The sequence below is a fragment of the Nothoprocta perdicaria genome, unplaced genomic scaffold (genome assembly GCF_003342845.1).
Source record: "Nothoprocta perdicaria isolate Ctin4 unplaced genomic scaffold, notPer1 scaffold_44, whole genome shotgun sequence".
Taxonomy (NCBI): Eukaryota; Metazoa; Chordata; class Aves; order Tinamiformes; family Tinamidae; genus Nothoprocta; species Nothoprocta perdicaria.
This window is the reverse complement of record NW_020455688.1, coordinates 1,574,849-1,599,447: the sequence shown is the minus strand read 5'-3', so window position 1 is coordinate 1,599,447 and position 24,599 is coordinate 1,574,849. Positions and strand designations below refer to the sequence as shown.

Here is a 24,599-nt window from a genome sequence, read left to right as displayed (position 1 = left end):
ACAAGTTCTGTTTTCTTCTGGTGAGACTCTAAAATTGCTCCCAGCTCTGCTGGAAACTTTTTTTTGCTCTGTTACAATTAACTTGTCCTTCCTTTCATAAGCTATGTCCCAGACATCTGTTTTCCATTTCAGTGCTGGACTGTAGGATGGTTACTGGTTGTGATTATAGCTAAATATTTTGGGACGTGAACTGCAAATAAACATATTTTTTATTATCCCTTCTCTATAGCTTCTTAACAACACATCAGAGAAGAAATATTAGTAAAAATGTAGGAAGCGGAAGGGACACATTCCAGCAAGGTCAGACTTGTACTTGGGATGGAGAACAACTAGACTAATTTTGTGAATAATAGGAAGAGTAAGAATAAGTGCTCTAAAAACATTACAAATGGACATCAAATTCTTAAGGAAATTGGGCTATAATCAGTGTCATGACACAAAGCAGCAAGAATGGAGTCCAATGGATCAGAGAGAAATTTGTTTCTTTCCTCTGTAAAGAGTTTTGCAGAAACTCTCTTTTTTGTGATATGAGTTTGTGATATCTCATCCTGGAGCTGCCGGTACCTCGAAAACATTTTCTAAATTAATTAATTAAATTATTGCTCTGATTATTGCTCTTATTGCTCTCTAGACTAGTGCTTGGTTGGGGAGCATCAGGGAGAGCTTTGCACATGGTCACACCATGTTGCAGTGACTGTTCCCTAACTATTGCAGTTCAGATATAGTCATGTCCATGGTAAAAAAGGATGAGCTGATGAGATGATGGCTGTGGAAACTGTTTTGCACCTTCCTGCTAAGGAACAGCTCTGACTGCTCTCCTGAGCCTTGGCTCCCCTGCAGCCACCACATGAACCCCGTCTCAGTCCCACATCTARAAAGCAGACAACGTACCAAAGGTGCAGAGCCAGAAAGGGCCTTGGCATGCTCAGCTTCATAAATGTAATAATCCAGGGGTAAAAAGAAGTAGCCTGCAGCTGGTTTGTTGCACTGGYGGCTCACGATGTTGGGAAGACACGTGCACTGACCGTCCTTTGGCGAGCACCTAGAGTAAGAGTTGGTAAAGGAAGGATATGAGAGTGTAAAACATGGGTCTTCTGAAAACAAAAGGAACTAAATTCCAGCTTTGATTCTACTTTGTTTCTTTCATCATTATATGGGTTCCCTTATAAAACTTTTTCCTACTGCCAACCATCTGTTTCCTCTTGTCTGATGCTGGATTTATTTACTGCTACTTTCTCATCTCTTTGAGAGGTGTGAGAGGCTCTTTCTTTTTCTGTCCATTCCATAGCAAATTCCTTTATTTCTTGAGGATCTGCCACTATCCATTATTATATCTGTTACTCTATTTATTACTGTGTCTATTACTAGTCTTACAGCTATCATTTTTAGGGACACAGCATTAGGTCAGATGGAGTTTTGATTTGATGCAATATGGTAATGTTCATATACTTACACTCTTATTTAGCATATGACATACTGGCTAGCTATGATTTACTACACACTGGGCATATYGAGGAATTGTCCTATGGGATCAGATCATATGATTCTATATCTGAAATCTAACAAGCAATGATCTAAATCTTGGAGGAGCACAACTGAAACAAATCTTGTCTCTAAAATTATACCTTTTGAATAGGAGCCCAGTRCCTCTGAAAAAATAAGATATTTCTAGCATTTAAAGCATATTTCTAGCATATTCTAGCATTTAAAGTGGATATTGGAAGCTGAGTTAAAAATGTCACCCTTAACTTACTGCTCATTTCTACTAATATTAGAGCTTCTGCTTCTCTCAAACTAGGTGGTTTGTCTTTTTCATTAAACTAATCTCAAGTCCATGAGATTCAAAGCAGACTTCAAAAGAAAAAAGGCAAGTCTCCTTTAAAGCCTCCAATTCCCAGAATCCCAACATGACTTTATGGTGTTTTCATCTGACGAAATTATGTCTTCAGTCTATTTTTCCATTTGTACCGAGACTGTATGAAACTAATTAGAAAGTCTAGCCCAAGAGTTTATAAAACCAAAGCCAAGACAAAAATTCAAGGCAAACACTGACTTACAAATTATTCTGGGATCCCCCAATGTCACAGTCACATGGAAAGCAGCCATACAAGCTCTTGCCAAGGCCCCAGTATCCTGGCTGGAATATAAAGGGAAAAAAAAAAAAGAGTTTTTTTTACAGAAAATATCTAAGTATGTGAACCACAAAAGAATTGACTTCTCTGAATGAACATTTCTCTGGAACTATGATGTGAGTAAGGTTAAGCATGGGTGTGTTATTAAGGTTCAAGTCCTGGTAGACCAGGCTGCTGAATGAGCCATAGCACACTGTCCACAGAGCTCTGTGGAGCATCACCAAAGTATATCCTATGTCTAGCTCCTTTCTCTGCTTACAAAATYTGTATAAAGAGCAATTTGCTACCCTTCTCATTTGTCTCTTCTGCCATTTAAAATGCTTTAATTCCATAGATAGATACAATAAACTTTGAACCAATATTATTACAGAATAAGCTTCTTCAGTGAAAACAAGGAAGTTTTTGTGTTCCTTCTATTTCTAAAGGCGCAGGAAATGGCGCAGCACATCCAGAACATCTGCCGCTCTCTCCTTCGATGCGAGAGCCCACATGGAGGCAGGCGACGGGAGCGGAATCTTCCCCAGCCATGTGGATCAAGACCCAGGAAAAACGGCCCCGGTACATACGACACACTCGTGGCAGCGCCGGCCGGTGGCCCGCCGCTGGCAGAGGCACTCGCCAGTCACGGCGTCACAGCTGGAGAAGGGCAGGGTGCCCGAGGGATCGCAGTTGCAGGCTGCGAGGAAAGAAACGGGGGGTTAGTTGGGTGGGCGCCGCTGCGAGCAGCGGAGCGGGAGTTTGCTTCAGATGTGGCAGCAGAGGGACAGGCGGCCCCCATCCTTCGGGTGAGGGATCTGCAGATCATAGAGTCAGAGAATGGTTAGGGTTGGGAGGGACCTTTAGAGGTCATCTAGTCCAACCCCGCTGCACACGCAGGGTCACCAAGAGCACGTGGCACAGGGCTGCGTCCAAACACATCCTGAAGATCTCCAGAATATCTCCAGATTGGAATTCCCTGTCCACAAATCTGCAGCAAGCTCCTTGTTTTGGGGAAAAGGACCTTTGCCTTGGTTAGGAACATCTTGGGGTGGAACAGGGAATGAGTGGCTGGAGTCCATGCAGTGATTTTCTGTGCAATCCTGTGTGCTGATACTCAGATTTTGCTCACAGATTCAGAATGTCCCCAAGTAGGAGACGGATGTGTTGTCTCCTACTTCAGAGAACTGCCAGGCTGCAGGCTCTCAGGACAAGCACTCAGCTGCTTTCTCACTTCCCTATCACTCACTGCTATGCATGAAGAGCCCCAAAACACTGCCCCAAAATTATCGAAAACAAGCAGAARAACAAAATAAGTCATGGTCTTATTAGTCTGAAGGAGCATTCATTTGGGCTTTTGTTTCAGGCACATGGATTTCTCTTTATTTTATGTTAGTTATATTTTAAGCATGGAACCTAAAATGAGTGGAATATGTGGTTGTGGATGGTATTTCTATTTTCCTCTTCCTAAAAAATACATTTGCTTCCTGACAAACGGCTTCTAAATRCATTTAAAAGAACATTTCAGACCATGGCTACCCAGAAAGAATCGTACATATTTTCTGTAGAAACTTATGGAGCACCTTATGGGAACCTTATGGAGCAGCAGGCAGAACATTACATACTAAAGCCCAGCACTATCATCAGAGTGGGAAGACTGGTTTTAGGAGATGCTTACATCAAGTTAGCCTGCTACATAACTGCATTCACCCTGCACAGCCTGTGACACCTCAGTGAAGAGGTGGGCACTGAGAAGTTAAAATGTGGTAGAAGAGGTGGCCTCCATCTCCCAGCACTGCAGCTAGACTGTCTGTGAGGCTGGAGCTGGGCCATCCTGACCCTGCACTGGGCTCTGTAGAGTCCAGATATCCTCAGAGAGATCCCTGGCATCGTTTCCATGGTTATGAAATCATCCTTTTGCTCAATTTGATCATGAAATAACATTCATGTGTTTTAATCTCTTTTTTTCTGTCAATGAAATTGGTTACTTGCATGTGTTCTCCAAATGTTTTTGTATCTTTTTGGTCCTGACAACCTTTGCCTTCCTCAGCAATGTGATGCCCCTGACATTAAATCCCTGTGGGCCACTGGGTATTTTGTAAAGCAGTTAATGTGTGTGCTTCTACGGGCTCTAGTACCTCAATAGCTATAAAATGCATTGAAAGAAGAATAAGAGAGGTGGTTTACATACGCTGGCAGCCTAGAGGGTCATCGACACTCAGGCCATAGTAGTTTGGCCTGCACTTGTCACAGCGGGCTCCCTCCACATTCTCCTTGCAAGGACATCGACCAGCAACAGTTCCCAGAAGAGGGTCTGTGCGGCGCTCACACAAGCCGGGCTGCAAGGTGCCTTTTGGGTCACAGTCACAGGCTGCACAGCAGGAGACATCAGAAAAGAAGATTTAGATATAAGCTTGAAAAAGTTGCAGAGGGATATCACACACGAGTCACCTCCACACAGCTAGTCTGAGTTGTCCATGGATGAACTGCTTCCCAGAAGCATTGGATTAAACAGGAGACACCACTTCTATGAAGCATCCCATTTTTCCCAAGGATACGAAACTTTTCTCACAGTTCAGCAATATCCACCTCTCCCCCTGGTGATCTTCCCCTCTGCTTTTCACTCAAAATGGCCAATCAAACACTACAACTAAATTATACTCAGATCATTTTTTCCTGTGCTATATTAATAATGAATTATACTTGTCTTTCAGAAGAAGGGCTTGCATGCCTGAAAGTTTGYATTTCCCATACATGGCACTTGCTCTAGCAAAAGATGCTAGTTGTCCCATCATCTATCATCCCTTTCATAATCCATGACTATCATGGGAGCAACAACATTACTGCTATGCATATTTTCTATTCATATTGTTTAAGAAAGATGACATCTCTGCTGTATTTCAAAGCTCAGACGAGCAATGAGTTGAAAATATGCAGCTCCTTTTATAATGCTTGTTTAAGGAAGCTGTTACGCAGTTACTTTATAAGGTAATCTGGATGTAATAGGTCTGCTAATATTTTTACAACTATATTAACATCTAAGCGTAGTGATGCAATGGGGCGCAGAGAGCAGCAGAGAGAACTGGAGCCACCCCATTCTGAGCCATTCTTAAAGAGAATGAAAAAGGGGAGCTTACGGAGGCAGACGTGAGGGTCYGAGATGACTTTGAGTGGATCCTGATAAAAAAAGGGTTTGCACTGGTCACAGTGTTGCCCCATGGTGTTATCCTGACAGTCTTCACAAACACCTCCGCTGTCACCACCGTTGGCCTCRTACACTGCCATGTCAAAGTGGCAGCTGGCAGAGTGGCCGTTGCAGTTGCACTCTGAAAGCAAAAACACAGGGTGAGGCATTTTGCACCGTAGCCCTTACTGTGACCTTGCCACCACAGCAAATTCAGCAAATTTAGTAGCTTTGGTACTGACAACAAATTTTATTTTATATATATATGCTAGTGGGTCATAATGATGGCAAGACTATGGGCTAACTGCAAAAAAAAAGAAGCATATGACTGTRTGGAACAGTTGGAAAGAAGAGGGTCCAACAACAAATGTTCTACTAATTCTTTTGGCTACAGAAGTTAGCAATCTGCAAGGGGCAGTTCTGAGTCCTTCTGAAGTTGACTTGGACATATATGAATGCCTTGAAGCATAAGCCAAGCAGTCGAATAAGCCACTAGTGGGAGCAAAACAGAAGGCTCCAGGCATCTCGCTTTGGGCTGGTGTCACCATTTCACCTTCTGTTAATCCCAGCTGCCAGACCATGCAAGAAACCCTGGGAATGTCCAATCCTTCCTCAAGCAGAAGACGTTTCTGCCTGACTTGGTTTCCAGCTCCCTATCCACAGGGAAGAGCAGCATCCATCCACAAAACACCTCAGCACCACCCTGGGTTGGGGGAGAGGAGCCAGAGGCTGCTGCTCTTCACTCTTCCCCTTTCCTTTCTCCTCCTCCTGTATAAAACAGCAGCTCAGTGGCATCACCTCCACYCGTTTGAAGAGGAGAAGAAGGCCCTGCCAACATCTGCACCCAGGAAGGGACATTTGCCACATTGTGCCAGGAGCCTGTGTTGCAACAACACTGGTGCAGTTTGATCTCAGCAGAGCACTGCAGCCAGGGAGCTCCTGGAGTGGAGCCAGAACTGCCGGGCTCACCTAAATTAGTGGGAACTGGCAACGCTGCACTTGGCAAGCACACCCAAGCACACGCATTTTCTGGATCAGGTGCAGGTCAAAAACAGACCTCCTTTTCCAGTAAAAGTGGCTCTCTCTAAAATCTATGATTTTGTATGTTTTCAGCGTTGACACCACATATATAATATTAAAGATGATTCATTAGTCTGCATTACCTTTTGCTTCACGTACACTGCTTGCTAGCCACAGTGGCTGACAAAAAAAAAAAAAAAAAAAAAAAAAAAGTAGCAAAATAAACGATTCCATCACATATTCTTGCAAAGTGTTAATTGGAGACTTAAGATAAAACAGGACCCTAAACTTGGAAACACATTCATGCTGATGAGTGTGGTTGATATGCTGCCGTGAACACTGTTTCATCAAAGGAAGATCTCACTGAATATTCGTTACAGATCCCGAAATCCCAATTTCGGGATCCCAATCCCAATCCCCMAAACCCCTATTTTTGTAGTGCAATGTTATCCATTCACTTTGAAAAAAAAATTCAGCCTTGTCTTTCATTTGCAAGAAAGACCTCACACTAACGATGAAYGATCTGTTTTGTGTTAGTCCCCTTTTCCTATTTTTATCATCTTATGGAAAATCAGAATGGGAAACAGCTCTTTTTCTTGCAGGGCAGCTGAGCACTGATGGACACATGAATCAATCTATGTTTCCAGACAGGGACATCGAAAATATTCCCTCCCAGAAACTTGGCCATCCCATTAAGCATGGCCCTAGGACTGTACTACACTCATCTTCCTTGTGCTGGAGAGGAAGAGCTTGTGTTGTCCTTACGTTTGCAAGCGTTATCCTGCTTCCCTTCAGCAGGTCTCCAGGGAGCATCGTTGTAGAAATCCTTACATCTTTCACAGGCCACGCCAGCGGTGTTATGGTGGCAGATGCATCTCCCATGGACCTGCAAAGCCCGGGAAAGGACAACTGAAGAGAGATTTCTTTGGTTTTGTGGAATTTGAAGGGGAAGACTAAAGTATCCTTCTCTATCCCAAATGAAACAGATGGATGTTTCACACAAACAACATCAAAATTTTGATTTCAACATCAAAAAGATGTTTCTTCCTCTACATATAAGACCTCTGCTGTGACAGAATCCAATTTTGCCCTTCTTGCATCTTAGAACAAATTTTTATATATTCTGTTCCTGCTCACTTTACTGCTCCATTAAGTTACAAGTTTAAAGTGGTTTATTTTTTCTTTACTGATGCAAGTTTTAATACTATGAAATGGCCACCAGCTTCCAGCACCCCTCCTAAATCAAATTAAGGCATTCCAGGTACATACTGCACCTGTATATAACCATTCATTAAATGGCTAGAAGACCTCCTGACCTCCTGTGTTCCCTACTCAAGTAATATTCTGCCTGTGGTATGCCAGCAATATCAGGGAAATCCAAAGCTCTTTGGCTCCCTCAGCTGACAAAATTCTTAGTAAAAGGTATGGAGAATACTGACCAACTTCAACCAGTTGCAAACCTGCTGTGCAGTGTTTAGAAAGAAAATCTATTTCTAGTGACATAAATTAAAGCTTTTTTATTCCTACATCTCTCTCTCTCCAAATGTCTATTTATTCATATATCATATATTCACATATATATATATTCACATATATATATATATTCATATATATATATATATCTTCCTGGGGAAACAAAGCAAAACAATACAAAACATTTGTTCCCAAAAGGAAGAAACTCACGATCATGTTCCAGATTTTTTTAATACGCCACTTTTCCCAGGTTAGCTTAGTACTGTCAGATTTTCTTTGTGCTGGTGTCTCCSTTTAGTGCTGCAGATGCCCCGAGTCCAGCAGCAGGGAAGGAATGTGCCCCTGAGCAGCCCTTCAAGCCTGCACGTAGCACCAGCTACTTACTGCATTATATTTGCACCATTACAGCTCTGGTATTTTGATGCTATCACCAACATGTCTCCTCTCCGTTGCTTTAGAAGTCCCACACTAATGCCAACAAGGGACAAATTCTGTGACATGTGTCCTAGGGTTTTAAAGGATGAAGCTGTATGAAACTTTTTACAAGGTCTAGTTACATATGATCAATCCAAGGATCATCAGAGACCTCCCTCCTGCTCCCCCTCCAGCTGTTCTTTCAAAATATCCACAGGACCTGTCCTCCTTGGAGAGGACATTTAGGACGCACCATTCCAGGCTCATGGAAAACATCTCCCCGCAGGCTCTCCACAGGATCACACCGGCTGGCGTGACCATTGCAAAAGCAATGGCCACGCACAACCATTTCATAGACAGCGTAGTAATACTTGTCAAGGGGATCATTGTGTCTTCTTCCAAGCAGAGCATCCCCAAGGGTGTGGAGTTTAGTAAAATTTATCCTTAGGTTTGTCAAAGTAATGAACTCTAGAAGAAAAGAGAAGAAATGAAGAGCCCAAGGCGCTCTAAATTCTGCACATTTGAAAACAGACCAAGTCAAATCTTCTTGGATAAATCATCCAGATATTTCCCTAAACCAAAGAAATTCAGGTAAAGTAGCCTGGTATCAGCCCAGCTCCACCCAGTCAGTGACCTGTATCGTGCCAGAGAATAGGCCCACTTGCAGCAAACAGCTAAGTGTTGTCATCTTCCTTGGCATGGCTCTGGCTTGGAGCAAACTGCATTTTGCAGAATGGGGCTGAGATTGCTCCTAAGAATAACAATTTACCTCTATGGATGTGGTCAATCTAAGCTGTGCAGAGCCAGGCCATTCAACATCAAGACCAAAGAATAAGACTGGTTTGTTTTATTTAGAACAGATGTCTCCCTAAAATCTTTGTATACTGACTTTTTAGAATCACTGAGTTACACTGCTGAACACTTCTCCATTTCAGTATACAAACAGCATCAGCAAAATATCTCTGGAGAAAAGCCAGGCTGTTCATACCTTGGATATATGGCGCATGTGGATTTTCTATTTCAAAGCTAGGATCCAAAGCTTTTAAGACAACCTGCAAAAAAGAAGTTAATATATGTGTAAAAACATGCAATCTTTTTTTCTGGCATACAAAATCTGTCACCTGAGACTCACTTGTTACTGATGCCACGTTACTGATCTTACAGAAGAGAAAAAAGGGCTGTTTTGAAGCTTTGAAGTGAAGCAAAAAGACCTTTTGATGGAGGGACATGTCAGGAAAGGCCTGGGCCYCCTTGAAAGGGCTCAAAAGACAAACTCTTGCCATAGCAGAAGGGGTGGATGTGGCAATTTCTTGTAAGGAGGGACTTCTACAGGAATTTGGAAACCAGAAAAAAAAAGGCACTAGAAAGTTTTGTAAAAGTTAATTTATGAGTTCATTTGGATGTGAAACTGGAGGATAAATGCAGTAGTTTTTTTCTCCCTCTTATTTAGTCAAATCAATAACAACTCATGTCTCTCTCTTTCAATATGTATATATTACAGATAAATATATATATAATGGACTCAGAACAGCTACAGCTGTTCTGTAGCYCTTCAGCTACAGAAAATATTAATATATGGACTGAATTCATAGAACAGAGATATTTGGCAATACCTCTCCTTCAGTGGAGGGCTCGATGTCAGAATATCTGGAGTCACAAACAATGTCTCCCACACCTTTTGCTGGACCAGAAGAGATGTTGGGAAAAGAAGCTGCACAATCCTGGGCAAAATACCTAAACGCTTTCCAGCTCTGACCAAAATCTGTGGAGCGCTCAACCAGCATCGCTGCAGGCCGAAATGTCTGTAAGAAACATTATTTTAAGAAGTCCTTAACCAGACATTGATACCAGAGGTTGTTGTACCGTCATTCCTAAACACAAGTTTAGTTTTTAGTAAGGCAATATGCTGCAACAAAACGCAGATTTTGTAGTGAAAAACTTGTAASCATTCAGATCACAATACATATGCAGGAGAAGGCATAGTTATATTYGAATGCTCAGTTCTGGCATTTCCCAAATTTTGAGAATTTAACTTTGCAATCTATCTTTTTTCAACTATAATTTTCAGATTAGTAGAAAACAAGACCAGAAGGCACATGAAGAGGAAACCATTCAGCCTATCTAACTCCCCTAAGGCAGGATCAGCTATAACTTAACCGTTCTTGACAGGTGTTTATCTAACCTGTTGTTACAAACCYCTAAACTCCACAGCTTCTCTACGCAATCTATTCCAGTGATTTACTAATTAGTGTAAAATTAAATGAAATATGAGTGAAATATAGTATAAATGAAATAGAAAATTAAATGAAAGCTCAGGTAAAATATGTGCATACAACATTACCTTGAAAGTCAGGATAAGATGGCTGAACTGGAACACAGTTTCTAGGTCCAATCTAATGCTGACATGGTCAATGCCTGAAAAGACATGGGGTGAAAGAGAGGGGCTGCTGAGATAGCTTTTCAGTGGAGCAGGTAAAGTGCCTTTCCCATCACCAGGAGCACAGAACTGGCATCTGGCCTAGACCTCCCTGTCCCAGTGCCTCTGTGAAGGGCGATGTGATGCCCAGTGTGGTACCCAGCAATGCTGCAGGTCACCCAGGCTGCAGGAGATGTTCAAGGCCCAGTTCACACCTCATTCACTCTGGAAACACATGGTGACAGTGAGGGTCTGAGTTTGTGTCTTCCTGTGTGCACCTAGACTTCTTTTAATTCCCTCCAATGTCTTTCCTCATTTTTAAGAATGATGTTAACAAAAATTGTTTTTTTTTCCTGTTAAATGGATCTGTTAAACATATCTACACTGCTACACGATGATTTGGATTTTTTCATGAGCTAGATTATTGCTCGAAATTGCAGGCATTTTCCAAAAAGCATGCGGAGAAAAACCACAATTTGCATATTTTCTGTAGCATCAGATGACATCCCCAGTGCTTATGTCTGCATTTGTCACACTGGAGCTTCTGCTGACAAGGCTTTTTTGTGAGATCTCATCCCAAGGGAAGGATAGGGATAGCAAGAAATGGCCCTCTTGGAGCTGGCCCATAGCTTTATTCTCAGTGGAGCCCAAAGCTGGTGACAGTTCCTTGCTACACATCTTGAAAAAAAACAAGGCTTAGGAATTTCTAGCTGGATATCAATTTAATACTTAGTGTTTAAAAATACATATTATATTAATTTTTCTATGTCTTAAATTCTCACTAGTAAAATATTTTCACATGCTTATCATATGTAAAATAAGGATATAGTAAAATGCCATTCCTCCTAACTTCCCTTCACAAAGAAGATGTAAAGATATATAAATGGATATTGGTGAAGAACTACCACAGGGAAATCTGTGACAAAACTAGTCAGGCTTTACTTAAGCATTCAGTTGTTGGAAGTACTGCACTTCTTAGAATTTGTCTGTAAATAAACAAGATTTCTAAATTCCTCTAGTGATACATAAGGACAGGATTAAATCACTCTAAATACCTCTTTAATACTACTGAGTCRAAGAAGACATGCAATTTTGTCTTACCTTTTTATAAAGGGATAATAGTGGAAAATGATTATATAAGTGAATCAAACCACATGAAGTGACATTTTTTTTCCCCAGGAAACTTACCGTTTTCTGACTGCCACCATTTCTTTTTCCTGTCAGGCTCAAAAGTTGTGATAACATTTTCAATCATGTGGCTGTTGTGCTGTGTATAGGAATTATATGGGTGTCTGGAATCACAAAGAAAGCACTTCTGGTCAGCCTAGAAAACAAAATAGGCAGGATAGAGGAATTTRGTCTCTTTTTTAAAGATCTGGTGGAACACATATATATTTGATTGCAAGATTGGGACCTGCCTTGTTGCTTTGGGTGCCTCTGCTTTCATATGTAAAGGACACCTCTGACTGAGTTCGACAAATTCATTATATGCACAAAGAAAGCAAGGATGTAATAGGTGTTGGGATGCTAGGACTTTTATTTGCCTCAGTACCATATGAAAACACGTTTTCTGCTGTGAAGAGGGAATCTTAGTAAGAGCAAAGAAATTTGGTTCCAGTTTTATCTGTCAGATGGTTTGTTTTGCAAGCATTTCTCATGAGAAAATGTTTCAAAAGTTAAGTTTTTAGCCATATCTCATAATGGCTGCAGAAACTTTGAGTCAGTGAATGGAGTGAGGTAGTAGAATGGATGGGAGGGATGAGTTGCTCTTTCAAGATTTGAGAGAAGCCCGGAAAGGGCCATTTACTAAATCACATACACACATTTATTTCATTTTGCCTTTTTGCACATTCTCTGTTATCTATGGTGCCTCAAAGACCTGGCTGGAAGCACCAAACAGTATAAATGGAAAGAAATGTAGCTGTTGACATGATGCAAATAGGTGATCTTGCCAAACACCATCACTGCAGCCACTGTCGATGCCTGTTGTAGGTTCAATGGAATGGGGAAAGCTTAAAAGTGGAGTTAGGGAGGTTGGGGATCTCAGTGATAGGGTTGTTTGAAAATTTAACAAGCACGTGATGAAGGTGACATGATTAGAGGCTGCTGTCTGCAAAGGCTTTGAAAGTGAAGGGAAGTAGCCCATGTTTAAGATGATAMGGAAGCAGGAGTAAGTAGAAGGAAGCAGGAATGAGTAGAAGACGTAAGGAAAGGTGACAAGGTTGAAGTGCTAGCCTGAAAAATCATCCATATTCAGACACTAAGAATGAGTACAAGTGGAGTGGTTGTCCTCAGCAGTGCCCTGGAGAAGTGTAACACCTTAACTGAGAAGGAAGATGTGGGGACACGAACAGCTGCCTCCCCAACGCTCGAGCCAAACGTGATGCTCGAGTTCTGTGCCTGACTGGCAGGTATGATGGCAATATGGTCTCTTAAATGATTAAGAGGAAAAATCTCACTAATTTGTTTTTGCTACCTCCAAAAAGAAAGAACACCTAGATGAGGCATCTGATCTCTTTACAGACAAARAGATGTCAGAGAGACAAGTTTAAATGCTAGTTTGCACAAGATCATCAGAAATGTCACCAGCAAGAGGAGGATCCTTCAGTGAGTGCTATGAAAGGGTAAGAGACCAGAGGAGATAGCCAGGGGAGCCAAGGGGGACAGGACATCAGGAAGAAGATGATACAATCCTACACTAAAGGTAAGCTGAGGAGATGCCACAGATTTGGTGCCCATAGCTGAGAGGCTCAAGATGTACAGAGAAATATTAGGAATGGTTTGCACATCTTTAAGCACCTTGTAATTATTCATGTTTAAATAAACAAACAGATACAGATTCAGAGGTATATTATACACACAGGTGTGTTTTAAATAATATGATAAATATATATTGTACTTAGCCATTCTGCGGTGTACTTGACTCATGGATGTCATGAATGTGTCAATTGCTAAGATGAGACAGAAATACAAAAAACACCCAGTCACCTGATTTTAGATAGCTCTGGTGTGGACTGTTCAAGTTACCCAGGCAGTTTATATAGGCACATATAATATGGCGCTCATTCAACTTACATTTAAGGCTGCACAGTAAAAATCTTTTCGCTTCCCAAACGACAAGCACATACACGTCCACCTAATGCAAGGCTGCCAGATGCTGCTTGTCTCTGCAGTGTGCAGCTTTGCACTTTCTTCAGTACTGACTTATCTTCGTGTCCCTTTCAGAACATGTGTAACTAATGAATCCAATCAGAGGCCTAAAATCCACTGAACGTCTTTAGAAACAAATGGATATGAGAGGGTAAATAATTAGTGTCTCTTTTCAAACACAGAGATGTTAAACTGTATTTTTCAATCTGAATTTTCAACAAAACCTCCTAACTAATTCCCGATTTGGGGCAGTTTGCCACGATCACTAATGCATACTTTCACAAGTAAGGTTTGTTCTTACTATGATGCCTGATCTGGGTCATCAMGAGGAGAATTTTAGGGGAAAAAAATTGACTTTGGAAGATGCTAAGCTTCCTGGCCTCCCTCTAGGAAAGCATACAGAAGGTGCTGGTGAGAAGAACTGATTACAGCAGAACTTCCTCATAGACTATAAGTTACCCACACATTTATGGGGAGCTTGTGTAGCAAATGGAATTGCAAGAGCATAAACCTCTATCTCTTGAGCTCTGTAAAGCAGCAGAATTTGTAACTCTCATCTTCAGGAAATAGTCACCAGAGGGGTCCAGCTACACTGAAATAGCATTAAATCACATGGATTATCTCAAGAGCAGCTGTTGGTTTTCATGGCTTTGTATTTACATAATTCAAAGGGTAARTACGGGCAAATGAAAATATTAATTATCTATTACTCAAGATGTCCCTGAGACAGCTCTTTGCACTCCTGTATCCCAAAAATCGCCCACATTCAGAGTAAATGCCAAAGCCCCATTTCACAAAGCATGTGGGAGGAAACGGCAAAAGCTGAACAGTAGCTCACAGGCTTTCCGGGAAGAAGAAAGAGGCATTTAAAATCTGCAGAAAAACCTATTTGCCACGAGTAACTCCAAGCAGAGCTCAGTGACACTTCAGTATTGCAGAGCATTAAACTGTAAATGTGTCATTATGCTGGAAGGTGATTACCTCTAACAGTTTTTAATTGTTTATAAAACAAGCAATATTTTATTAACTTCCCATTCAGTCTACAGCTGGTGTTTGATAAATATATATACATATATATTTCTACTTGTGTTGATCTATTAGCTCAATACAGCCGAGTCCTCCAGGACTGGAGAAAGGAGAATTCCCTTCATCCCTGCTGGTGTTTCCACACACCAGTGGGACCGCAGAGCCCTGACAGGCATCTCCCTCTTTACCAGGGAGCAACAAGGACCTCTCCCATGGCCTGCAAGGCCCGCAGGGGCAGCCTGTACATATGGGTGCTGGTGCTCCCAGCCTGAGCCATCTGGTTCCTCATCACTGGCAAGGGAACTAAGGACTTATGTGGGAGTCCTGAGGCCACTGCTAAGGGAAGGATTCCCTGCTTCACCGAGCCAGTTTGGAAAATGGAGGGAAGAAAGCACCAGGTCCAAAAGAGGAYGAAGAGGTAAGGGGATAAGTGGCACTGGTCCCAGTGCTGCACACTGTAGGGTTTTCCCTCTGTCAGAGATGACTTTCTGCTTTTGTCAACATAGGTCTGATTTTAGATCAAACCACATGAGCAGACAGGGTGTGAAGCTCTGAAGGCTGCCTCAGGTCTCAGCGCAAGGAGGGAAGGTCCTGCAGGGAAGGTCTACAGCCTGCAGCCCTCATCCCGCCAAACACGACTCCCCATGCAGACTGTGGTCCTTATCTTTGAGGCCTCTGAGAAGGAAAATGATTTCCAAAGGCCTTGTGCTCATTGGCATTTTGCTGATGTTCCTCTCTCTTGAGAAACTATGTGTCACTCTGAAGGTTTTCTGTGGTTTACTGCCAAATGCTCCATCTGTGCTGCAATAAGCTGTAGACTTCCACCAGGCKTATTTTGTGCCACCTGATGGCTATCCAAACAACTCCAATAGAAACATCCCACTCTGGGCAATTTCTTTTTCTAGATGAGGATATTCTTAGTAAGCAAAGTTTAGTTTATTAAAAAAGGAAAAGAGCAAACCAACCTCAAGGTAGCCTACGATGCAGTATTTCTGAGGGCCRTTCATGCCACAGGTTGACGAGGCCGTTAGCTGCTTGCTGCGACCCAGGAGGAGGTCTCCGATGGCCGGGTGGCAAGAACTGGCATCACAGGCGTCCTGGGCACCCTGGGGTCTCAACAGCACTGGGTGCAAAAGAGCAAAGGCTTCATACACTCATATACATTCATATACATTCATATGCATTCATATGCATTCATTCATATTCAGCAGTATTCACTGGAGAAAAGCAGTGACATTGTAATACAGGTGGAAAAATAAATCATCCTTTGTCTACATTCCTTTAGTCCCTAATAAAACCATTTGGCAGAATTTTAAAGAGCTTCTCTAATGAATGCACCTGCCACAAAATTGTTATAATAGCCAGCATATTGCCAATTTGCCCTAAAACTTCAAWCCTCAGCACTTGTTCGTGCAGTAAACGTGCCATTCGTCTAGGAATAATAATTTATTTTGCTTCCTCTCCTGATATTCCCAGTACTACTGCAGGCCAACCACAGACATTTCAATAACCTTCATGGGCAGGGTCAGACACTGATCTTATTTTGCTGATTTCTGCTCAATTCTCCAAGCTTATCTTGGTGTAACTGAGATCTGGATCAAAGTCAGAGCTCCCTCACATTATCTAGTAATTTGAAATGAACCTAATGCTGTGGTTTCAGAACCCTCCATGAAGAACCATGGAATGGATATTAGTAATTAAAGAGCGTCATTCACAATTCAATAAATAATTGCAAGTTCTTTTGGTTTGTTTTGCCTGAAATGACTTTAAATATTTTTTTTTCCATTATGTTAGGACTTCCCTTGCAGGGCCTGTCCTTTTAAACAAGTTCTGTCCTGAAACCCTGAACAGGAATGGTACCTCGGAGGCTTTATCTGTTCTGCTTTACTTGGCTCGACTTGTTATACAAAGTACAGTTAAAAAAGCAAAATCAATACAYGAAGATCCCAGAGGAACATTAGAAACACTAGTGCACTTAGCGCAGTAAATACATAGTGTTTATGAAGAATATTTGTATAAATATCTGCATCTGCCAGATTTCATTTTATAATTCAAGCTATACTTTGGGTAGTTGTTGAAAGTCGATTCTTTGAGTATAAAGCAATGCGTATGTTTGGTTATCTTGTCCTTTCTTATTTTCCAGATTCAAGTTTCTTGGCTTYTAACAGACATATACTGCCCATCTTAGGGCCTGATTCAAGCTCGGTTTCAATTGGTATCTTTACTTTGTACTTCAAGGTTTCCTATCAGACCCACAGCTCCTGGACAGGAGAGGACGGAACAAGGAATCGCTATCAACAATAGCTGATAAATAAAAGTTGATAAATAAAAGAAGTGCTCTAAAAAAGTCTTGTTGAGACATGTAAATCCTATGATATCCTTTCAAAACCAGCCTGGATAGATGTGACATTTGTACTTACTGAGGTGTAGAAGAAAGGTCAGCTCAAGCCTCATGCTTTGGTGTGAAACTCAAAGGGGTGTCGCTGTAAGAGAAGAACTGCCAGGTCACTCAGAGCCCTGCCTCACCAAGGGATTTCTGCACATGGGCTTACTCAGAGCTACTATCTTTTAGCAAAACTGTAATAACAGAGCTGTGATACTAAGATTAAAAGAAAAGCCTGGCTTTGATTTTCTTCTGGTAGAAATTTCTTATGAAAGAATTTTCATCATTGAAAACTAGATCAAAGCTGACAGACACCTCAAAAATGCTTTTGAAGACCAAAAAAACATATTCACACTTGGGTTAAAATAAAAACAAAATGCTATCGGCAAAAATATTGTAGTATTTGAATATAAACTATTTCATCCTAACTAGAGCTGTCTGTGTGCAGAGATCTGACTCATTCTCTGGGGGTTTTGTTTCTTTCTACTGACTTAAAACAGAGACATCTCTTAATGTAGATGTCACAGACAAATGCTTGAAGTTAGGTGTTACAGATTTTGAAGCTGGCACAGACAATATTATATAACTGTATCTTATACTGCTGTGCAGGRGAATGTTAAAATCAATATTAAATATCTGGGGGAGATCTCAGTACGTGGGAGATCTCAGTTGGAATCCAAGGGACACTCATTGTGGCATTTACTTCAAGTCTTTCTTCCTGCTACCCACAGAGGGAATAATAAGAATTGCCAACACAGAGGGACTATTGGAGAAATGGAAGGGAGCTGTGATCTAAAGGGTAATCCRGCATCCTGCCACCCCATTTCCAACAACCAGAGCCCCCAAAGCACAGTCGGATGGGCCACCTTTGGGTCCTCAGCCCCCAGTCCTGCTGCAGGTGCCAGTGGGTGCCCGGTCGTGAGAGGCTCCCCATGTGAATCCTGCCACACAAGGCAAAGACAAAACACGCCGTGGTGTTGGTGTGGGAGGAACTGTTCCCACTACCCCAGGGTGCCAGAGCAGGAGGAACTACTCACATAGATACACCCCATGTATTTAAGATTTTACAGGCTCCATGTAGGCTTGGTTCACTTTGCTGCATACAAAGCATACATACAACAGCCATACCTACATGTCCATTCAGCAATTGTAGTCAAAGGAAGCTATAGAAAAGGCACCAGCCTTTAGCAATGCTTTAATTCCTTTAATTTTCCGCGGCCCCGCAGAAGCCGGGCTGCTGCAGGGGGAAGAGCCTGCCCCACTCCCTGGCGACACAGAGTTGGCAGCAGATCCAAAGTCCAGGGCACAACCAAGGAAACCTTTTCCTGCTGAACTGGACTTTAATTTTACATTACATCAGAGTAATGGATAGACTCTGAGATGACTTAAGTTGCAAGCACTGCGACAGTGCTGGAGTAAAGTGCAAGTATGCACAGTAATTTATCTATTTTGATAGTTACCTGTCCCAGACACTACCCTATTTAACCCCGTTACACTCAATACCAATATTATCCTGTAAACATTTCAACAGATTAACAATAATAAGTAAAATCAAAGCATTTTAGCCCAATTGCAGGAAAGAGAAATGCTGAGGAGCTCTTACCTGTATTTTAGACGACCAAGTGTGTCTTCTAGAAGTGCGTAGGGCAAAATGAGGGGAGCAAGTAAAGACATAGCCGTGCACTTCAGCTGGAAAGGCAGCACTTTGCCTCAGGCATCAAGGTGGAGGTGAGAATGGGGCTCGGCCTGCAACCTGCCACGGGGTTGATTTGTGAAGTCAACYTGCTGGCGCTTTCGGCGCTAGCAAATACAGGCAGTGAAAGAAACTTGTGACAGGTTAAGTTCACGGCAGAAGAAGTTCATATGGGTTAAAAAGGGAGGTTGGGATTCTTAAAATGCTGCCAAGCACCCCTTAGTTGCTGTTTCATTAAACAACCATTTAATTGTTCCATCTTGCACCTAAGGGTCAAAGTATTTCTGTCTAATTAACATCAGAAGTTTAGTAGCAGATTTAACTGAATAAGGTCAGAGCAGTTGTAAGAGATCACGCTCTCAAGGCAGGAGTGCAACGGGGTGAAAGGGGTTTGATTTGGGTTTTGAGGTGGTCCTAAATACGCCTGGCTGAAAGCTGTGACCCCAGCTCATGTGGCCATATCGAGGTAGCCTCCAAACAGCTCCAGCTCTGCGCCTCACAGCTCACTCCTGTGAGCACCTTTTTCTTTTTTCCGTTTAAAGCTAAGGACTTCAGGTACAGTAACCTGAAATTCAGCATGAGTTTCTCATATATATACCCCACATTGCAATAAGGGACAGGGCAATCTGCTGAGTAAGTCACAGTCTGGGGAAAAATGCTGCAGTTCCTCAGGGAGCTCCACAAAGTACCATCACATCCTCAAATAGARAGCTTGTTAAATGGGACAAAATGTGTGTTTCATAAGCTGATAAACTGCTTCTCTYTCAGTAGTTCCTAGTCCTTCAGAGATAACCAGACATATGTTCTTTACTGGATGTTCAGTACTAGATGTCCTCTGCAGTAACCGATTATTCATAGAAGTAGCTCATATACATACACTTTGGAAACAATTTTCTTGAAGTGCATGTGGAAATTACTTGTGGGAGACTTTTTTTCAGGTAATTTAATCTGCCTTTGGTTTGTATTCCTATGTGATTTATTGTTGGACAAGTGGTTTACATTTAGTGGGTTTCAATAYTAATAAATAGATCACATGATAAATTATTAATTCTACCTTTTGTGTAAGAAGGATGCTTCTACTGTGCAGTGTGTTGCTTATACTGTGCGCAATGAATGAATGGCATATAACTGAAAAAAGGTATTATGATAATGCTACTAAATTATAAAATGCTTGATGTTTTATCAGCCTTTTTGGTAAAGAAACCAGATTTTGCTACAGAAAARTTATGTGAGAAATGAATATCAGAAAAAGATTTATTTGCAGAWTATAGCAAGTCTTGTGTTTTGATTTATTGTAGGGTCCCAAAAAAAAGGGAGGTTTTAAATTGCTCGAGGCAGGGATTAAGATACTTCTTTCTTGCTTCTCTAATCTCTCCACAGGTTAAAGGATGTGGATTTATAAGGCATCACTTGTCCCACCGCTGGCTGCAGGGTAGACAGCACCAGCACGTGATATTTCAAGTCGTTGCAGGTCCACGGGTTGTCATTCTTAGGCCCAAGGCTTAACACATACAGAGGACAGATGCTGCAAATACACGTATACATCGACACAACCCAGCAATGAGGAAAGAGAAAATGAGCAAAGGGAGGACTGTGGGGCTCAGGACTTTGTATTAACGCTGTGAATGCCATCCCAGACGTTTGAAGAGCACAAGTGCCACAGCAGCTGGCACTGAAGAAGTGGCAGGGGTGGCCGTGGCCCCACAGCAGGACCCCAGTGGGCTCTGCTGCCCTCGGCCTCTCACCTCTCCAGCAGGTCGGAAATTTCAGCCTTCCTGAAGCCCCAAAGTGGTGACTCGGTTCAATTCCAACAAGCCAAGTGCCCCTCAGGGCAAGCTGGGTGGGCAGGTTGCTTCTTAAGACCACCTGAAGATTGTCTGATGGATGTGCCAGATAAAAATATATCTGTGGGTAAATGGAATCTTTTCATCCTTTGTTGTGATGTAAAATTTTGATGAGAAAAAGAAAAACCTCAGCATGGGATTATTCTTGACGTGTGAAAATATAGCTATAATTTAAACTAATTATCTATGCTTTCCTTTCAATCAATGGAGAAGGACAGTGACTCCCTGTCCGCTCACCTTCTTGCAATACCTGCCTTAAGAGGCAAGTCACTCTTGGCAATTTCTCCTGCTTTCTTTTGGTTATGGGCAGCCCAATTCCCTAGCTTAGACCAGAARCTTGGACTTAAGTGGCTACAATGAAGTGAGATGAATCATATCCATAGAAAGTTAGCTAAAATTGGAAATAAAATTGAATGGTCTGTAAAGCAAAACCGTCTTGCTGCATCTCTGTSTCTTCCCTTTTATTACTGCTCTCTTTTCTTCAAGCAGCTTCTCAAAGGCAGAAAATGTGTATTTTTTGGTTCTCCATGAAGCCTGTACTAGGCAGGGCCTGAAGCTGCCTGTGCTTTCAGACATGTCTAACAGGCTGATTTCCTTGCATCCCTGTATATAATTTCCCTCTGCCTTGTGTAATCCCAGTTTAGATGCAGGCATTTTCTCTGCCAGCTCCCATGCACTGTGTGGGCCCAGACTGGGTGCTTATCTTGAAGGAGCCTAGGGCACAGACAGAAATAACATCGTTAGGAACAGGCACAACACAGGATGAAACAAGTAATCAACAAGTAAGTTTAGCAATTAGTGCTCTTAGCAGAGCACTAATGAGGAAAGTTGAGGAGATGCAAACTGCAGTGGTCAGTGATGAAGTGAAAGGATTTCTATTCCCTACACCTCCTGGCATGTGTGTTACACCTTGATACTCTGCATCTTGTGCATTCTGGAGCAAATAGGTTATTTATAATATTCTCTTAATCCCTTCTTAAACTAGCTTTTCCATATTTAAAAGGGATTTAAATTATACTTACAATTTATAAGAAGAGGGCCCCTTCAACTTCTACATATGCAAGTTCAGCATTTTTAATTTTTGGTTTCTCCACCACAAACAAGAACTCACATAACAACCTGAATGTTATCTTTCTGGCAGGCACAGTATTTATGCCTGATTAATTGGACGATTAATTCTTTTAATCTGCAATCTGCAATTTTCAAGATGTTATTGAAGATATAATGTAAAATTTCATGATATTTTCTGAAGTCTTGACATTTCCAAGCTGAAAATAAGAGTGTCAGCCAAGATGAGAAGTCTGGCACCTACCTTATTATGAATCTTGTATTTGCTTATTCCAAATTGGTGAGTTTATGAAGTTAAATTGGAAAATGATATTTCCAAGAACCTTCTAATATCAACAAACAAATCTTTGAGTTTTTTCTTTTTCTCTCTTTTTCTTTTTTTGTTACCTCTTGGCTTACAAGTCATAGAAAATTATTCTCTTTAAATGCAAGAATTGATTATTATATATGAAATCACAGCAGAGGGGACTGATATGCAAAAAGAAAGGAAATAAGCTTGATAATACCATTCAAGAAAACAGCTTTCCTACCTTCAAACGTTTAAAGAAAAAAGTGACTAAACCGAGGTCTAATAAATCATTTTCTCTAGATTAAAATAAGTTCTTCAGCAAAGGTTTAAACTGGTGTTTAAAAATTACAGACTCCCCTAGGATCAGAGAATGACTGAGAGAACTTTTCTGGGAACTGCTAGCTCTAGTCTTCCAGTGCTCTAAAAAAGCGCAAAAAGAGCTGAAAAGTAGAATATTTTGTCTTAGAGTGGCCTAGAATAAAGTGTTGGTTTTGGTTAGTAAAACTGAAAGAGAATGAAAACCACTTTTATTTGTCTTGCTACTTTGCAGACAGATGGGGGAAAAAAAAAAAAAAGTTTCCTTCTACAATCAGAAGTAGCACTAAGGGACTGGAAAGCTGACCAGACAATCACCTTAGATGAAACGGATGATTCTGCACACCACATACACAAAGCTACGGGAACGGAACGGTCTGCATGGTGAAATAATTGGTAAATATGAAGTTTCCCTTCATAGTTGGCCAAAATAAGCCTATTCTGTGGACACTGCCCCCATCTCTTGTGGTCACTGAGAAGGTTGTTGGATCTCCCAGAAAACTGCTTGCAGAGCAGCCAGGAGTTAATTTGACCAGGTATTAGTCAAAAACCTCTTATATATAAGCTACATGTAACTTATTTTGCCTAACATGGTGATACAAGCTGCTAAACTGACATTTTGGAGATTTTCCAGTTCCAAATGAAATACAGTTTCCAAAGAGTACTTAAAATCTATCCACATGTTAATTACCTGTAAAGATGATGAGGGAATGATGCCTGCCTGGCTATCAGGTGTTTAATTTTATCTGTGTCTATCCCGTCACCTCTGCAACCTGTACAAAACACGGGAAACATCACACAACTCGTCCATCAAATAGATTAGGAGAATGAACAGACTTTTGTCATGTACAACCCTGGCAACAGGCTAACGGGGTGGCAACTAGTGCATATATTCATATAAATTGCTATAATTTCTCAGGATCATTAATTATAAACCTCTACTTTATCTTTCTCTCAGGTACATTAATTGTACTGGATGGCAACAAGAAGCAAAATTAATGTCTCCCTCCACTTTCTGCTCTCCCTCTGCCATAGGGAAGGGGCAGCTGGTGACAGAATCCCAGCCAAGCAYGGGAAAAACCAGCAGCAAACCTGGAGAGAAGGAAATATCTGTTGCTTCCAGAAATGCCTCTGCTGATGCACTTTGTTGGAGGTGGAMGGAGACAACTGTATTTCTACAGGGCTGCTTTGCTTGCATGGTGCCTGTTTGTTCTCAAGGAAGGGGTAGTTTGTAACCATGACCCCAAGCTCCCTGCAGTGGACTCAGGCTCATGAGTCTCTCTGCTAAACCTTGCTAATTTTGCTAGGTTCAGCTCTCACCAATAATACTTAACCTTCTTACAGAAAGCAACAGACACAGGAGAGCAAAGAAGTTAATATTAATGGAGTGACTGTTCTTTATTATTAAAATTAAAGTAGTACTCTTATAAAACCATTCTAGCAATTTGTCATGATTTTGCTACAACCGGTTTTGCCTGGCGGGACATCAAAGGAATATTTTTTGAGAAGTCCCTAAGATTTATTCCTCGGATATATGCCTATTTATAGTGCAAACAGTCAAATGCACACGCATACCTATAGAGGTTTCACAACAGATTTGTGGAACCTTATTCTGCTGGTTAAGCAGTAATTTACTTACATTTCTGCTATGAGCATATTTGTAGCACCACAAGGGTCACAACAACTCACAGATATTTTATCAAAATGTTTTAAAATTATGGGAAATCTTTTAATATTATATATCCTAGAATCAATGTAAACTCACCTCTGGCTTATCCACGCTTTCCCCTGATCCTTGAAATAGAGTGTAATGTATTTTATGTAATTAACAAATAGAATTTCCTTTTCCTTGTAGAAACCCTTCCCACCATCAAGAGAGGCTCTTTTAGGACTACTGAGACTTTTCAAGACTGTATCTCTAGGCTGGGACACAACAATCTTGTTGTAAAAAGAGCCTTCCTTCCTTCTCCCCCACCATTCTTTGTGATTTGTGAATGCAATTTCAAAGAAACTTTGAGAAAMCACATTTATTAGTGGGCAGTATTCAGGAAAACTGCATTACATAGACTGCAATGTCAGCAGGCAAGAAATAGTGGAGATCACAGTTTACACTAGCAAGGCATTTCTTCTGTCCCGCAGATACTTGCTGGCCTTGTGCCACGTGTTTAGACAATTCAAGAAGCCTTTATACTAAAGGATTAGTGTACTTCTGTAAT

General features: G+C 41.4%; 1 protein-coding gene across 1 annotated transcript in view; it reads right to left on the bottom strand.

Annotated features, from left to right (window-relative positions):
- The window catches only part of LAMB4 (laminin subunit beta 4), a 44,469-nt gene extending 27,224 nt beyond the window's left edge, over window positions 1-17,245 (bottom strand). The window contains exons 1-13 of the mRNA XM_026046388.1: window positions 17,212-17,245; window positions 15,757-15,914; window positions 11,804-11,939; window positions 10,541-10,614; window positions 9,813-10,001; window positions 9,188-9,251; window positions 8,453-8,667; window positions 7,078-7,198; window positions 5,246-5,434; window positions 4,300-4,479; window positions 2,699-2,808; window positions 2,058-2,137; window positions 892-1,042 (exon numbers count right to left, since the gene is read on the bottom strand). Coding sequence (XP_025902173.1) covers window positions 892-1,042; window positions 2,058-2,137; window positions 2,699-2,808; window positions 4,300-4,479; window positions 5,246-5,434; window positions 7,078-7,198; window positions 8,453-8,667; window positions 9,188-9,251; window positions 9,813-10,001; window positions 10,541-10,614; window positions 11,804-11,939; window positions 15,757-15,914; window positions 17,212-17,245 — 1,701 coding nt within the window. The remainder of the gene's footprint in view (window positions 1-891; window positions 1,043-2,057; window positions 2,138-2,698; window positions 2,809-4,299; window positions 4,480-5,245; window positions 5,435-7,077; window positions 7,199-8,452; window positions 8,668-9,187; window positions 9,252-9,812; window positions 10,002-10,540; window positions 10,615-11,803; window positions 11,940-15,756; window positions 15,915-17,211) is intronic.
- Window positions 17,246-24,599: the final 7,354 nt, after the last annotated feature.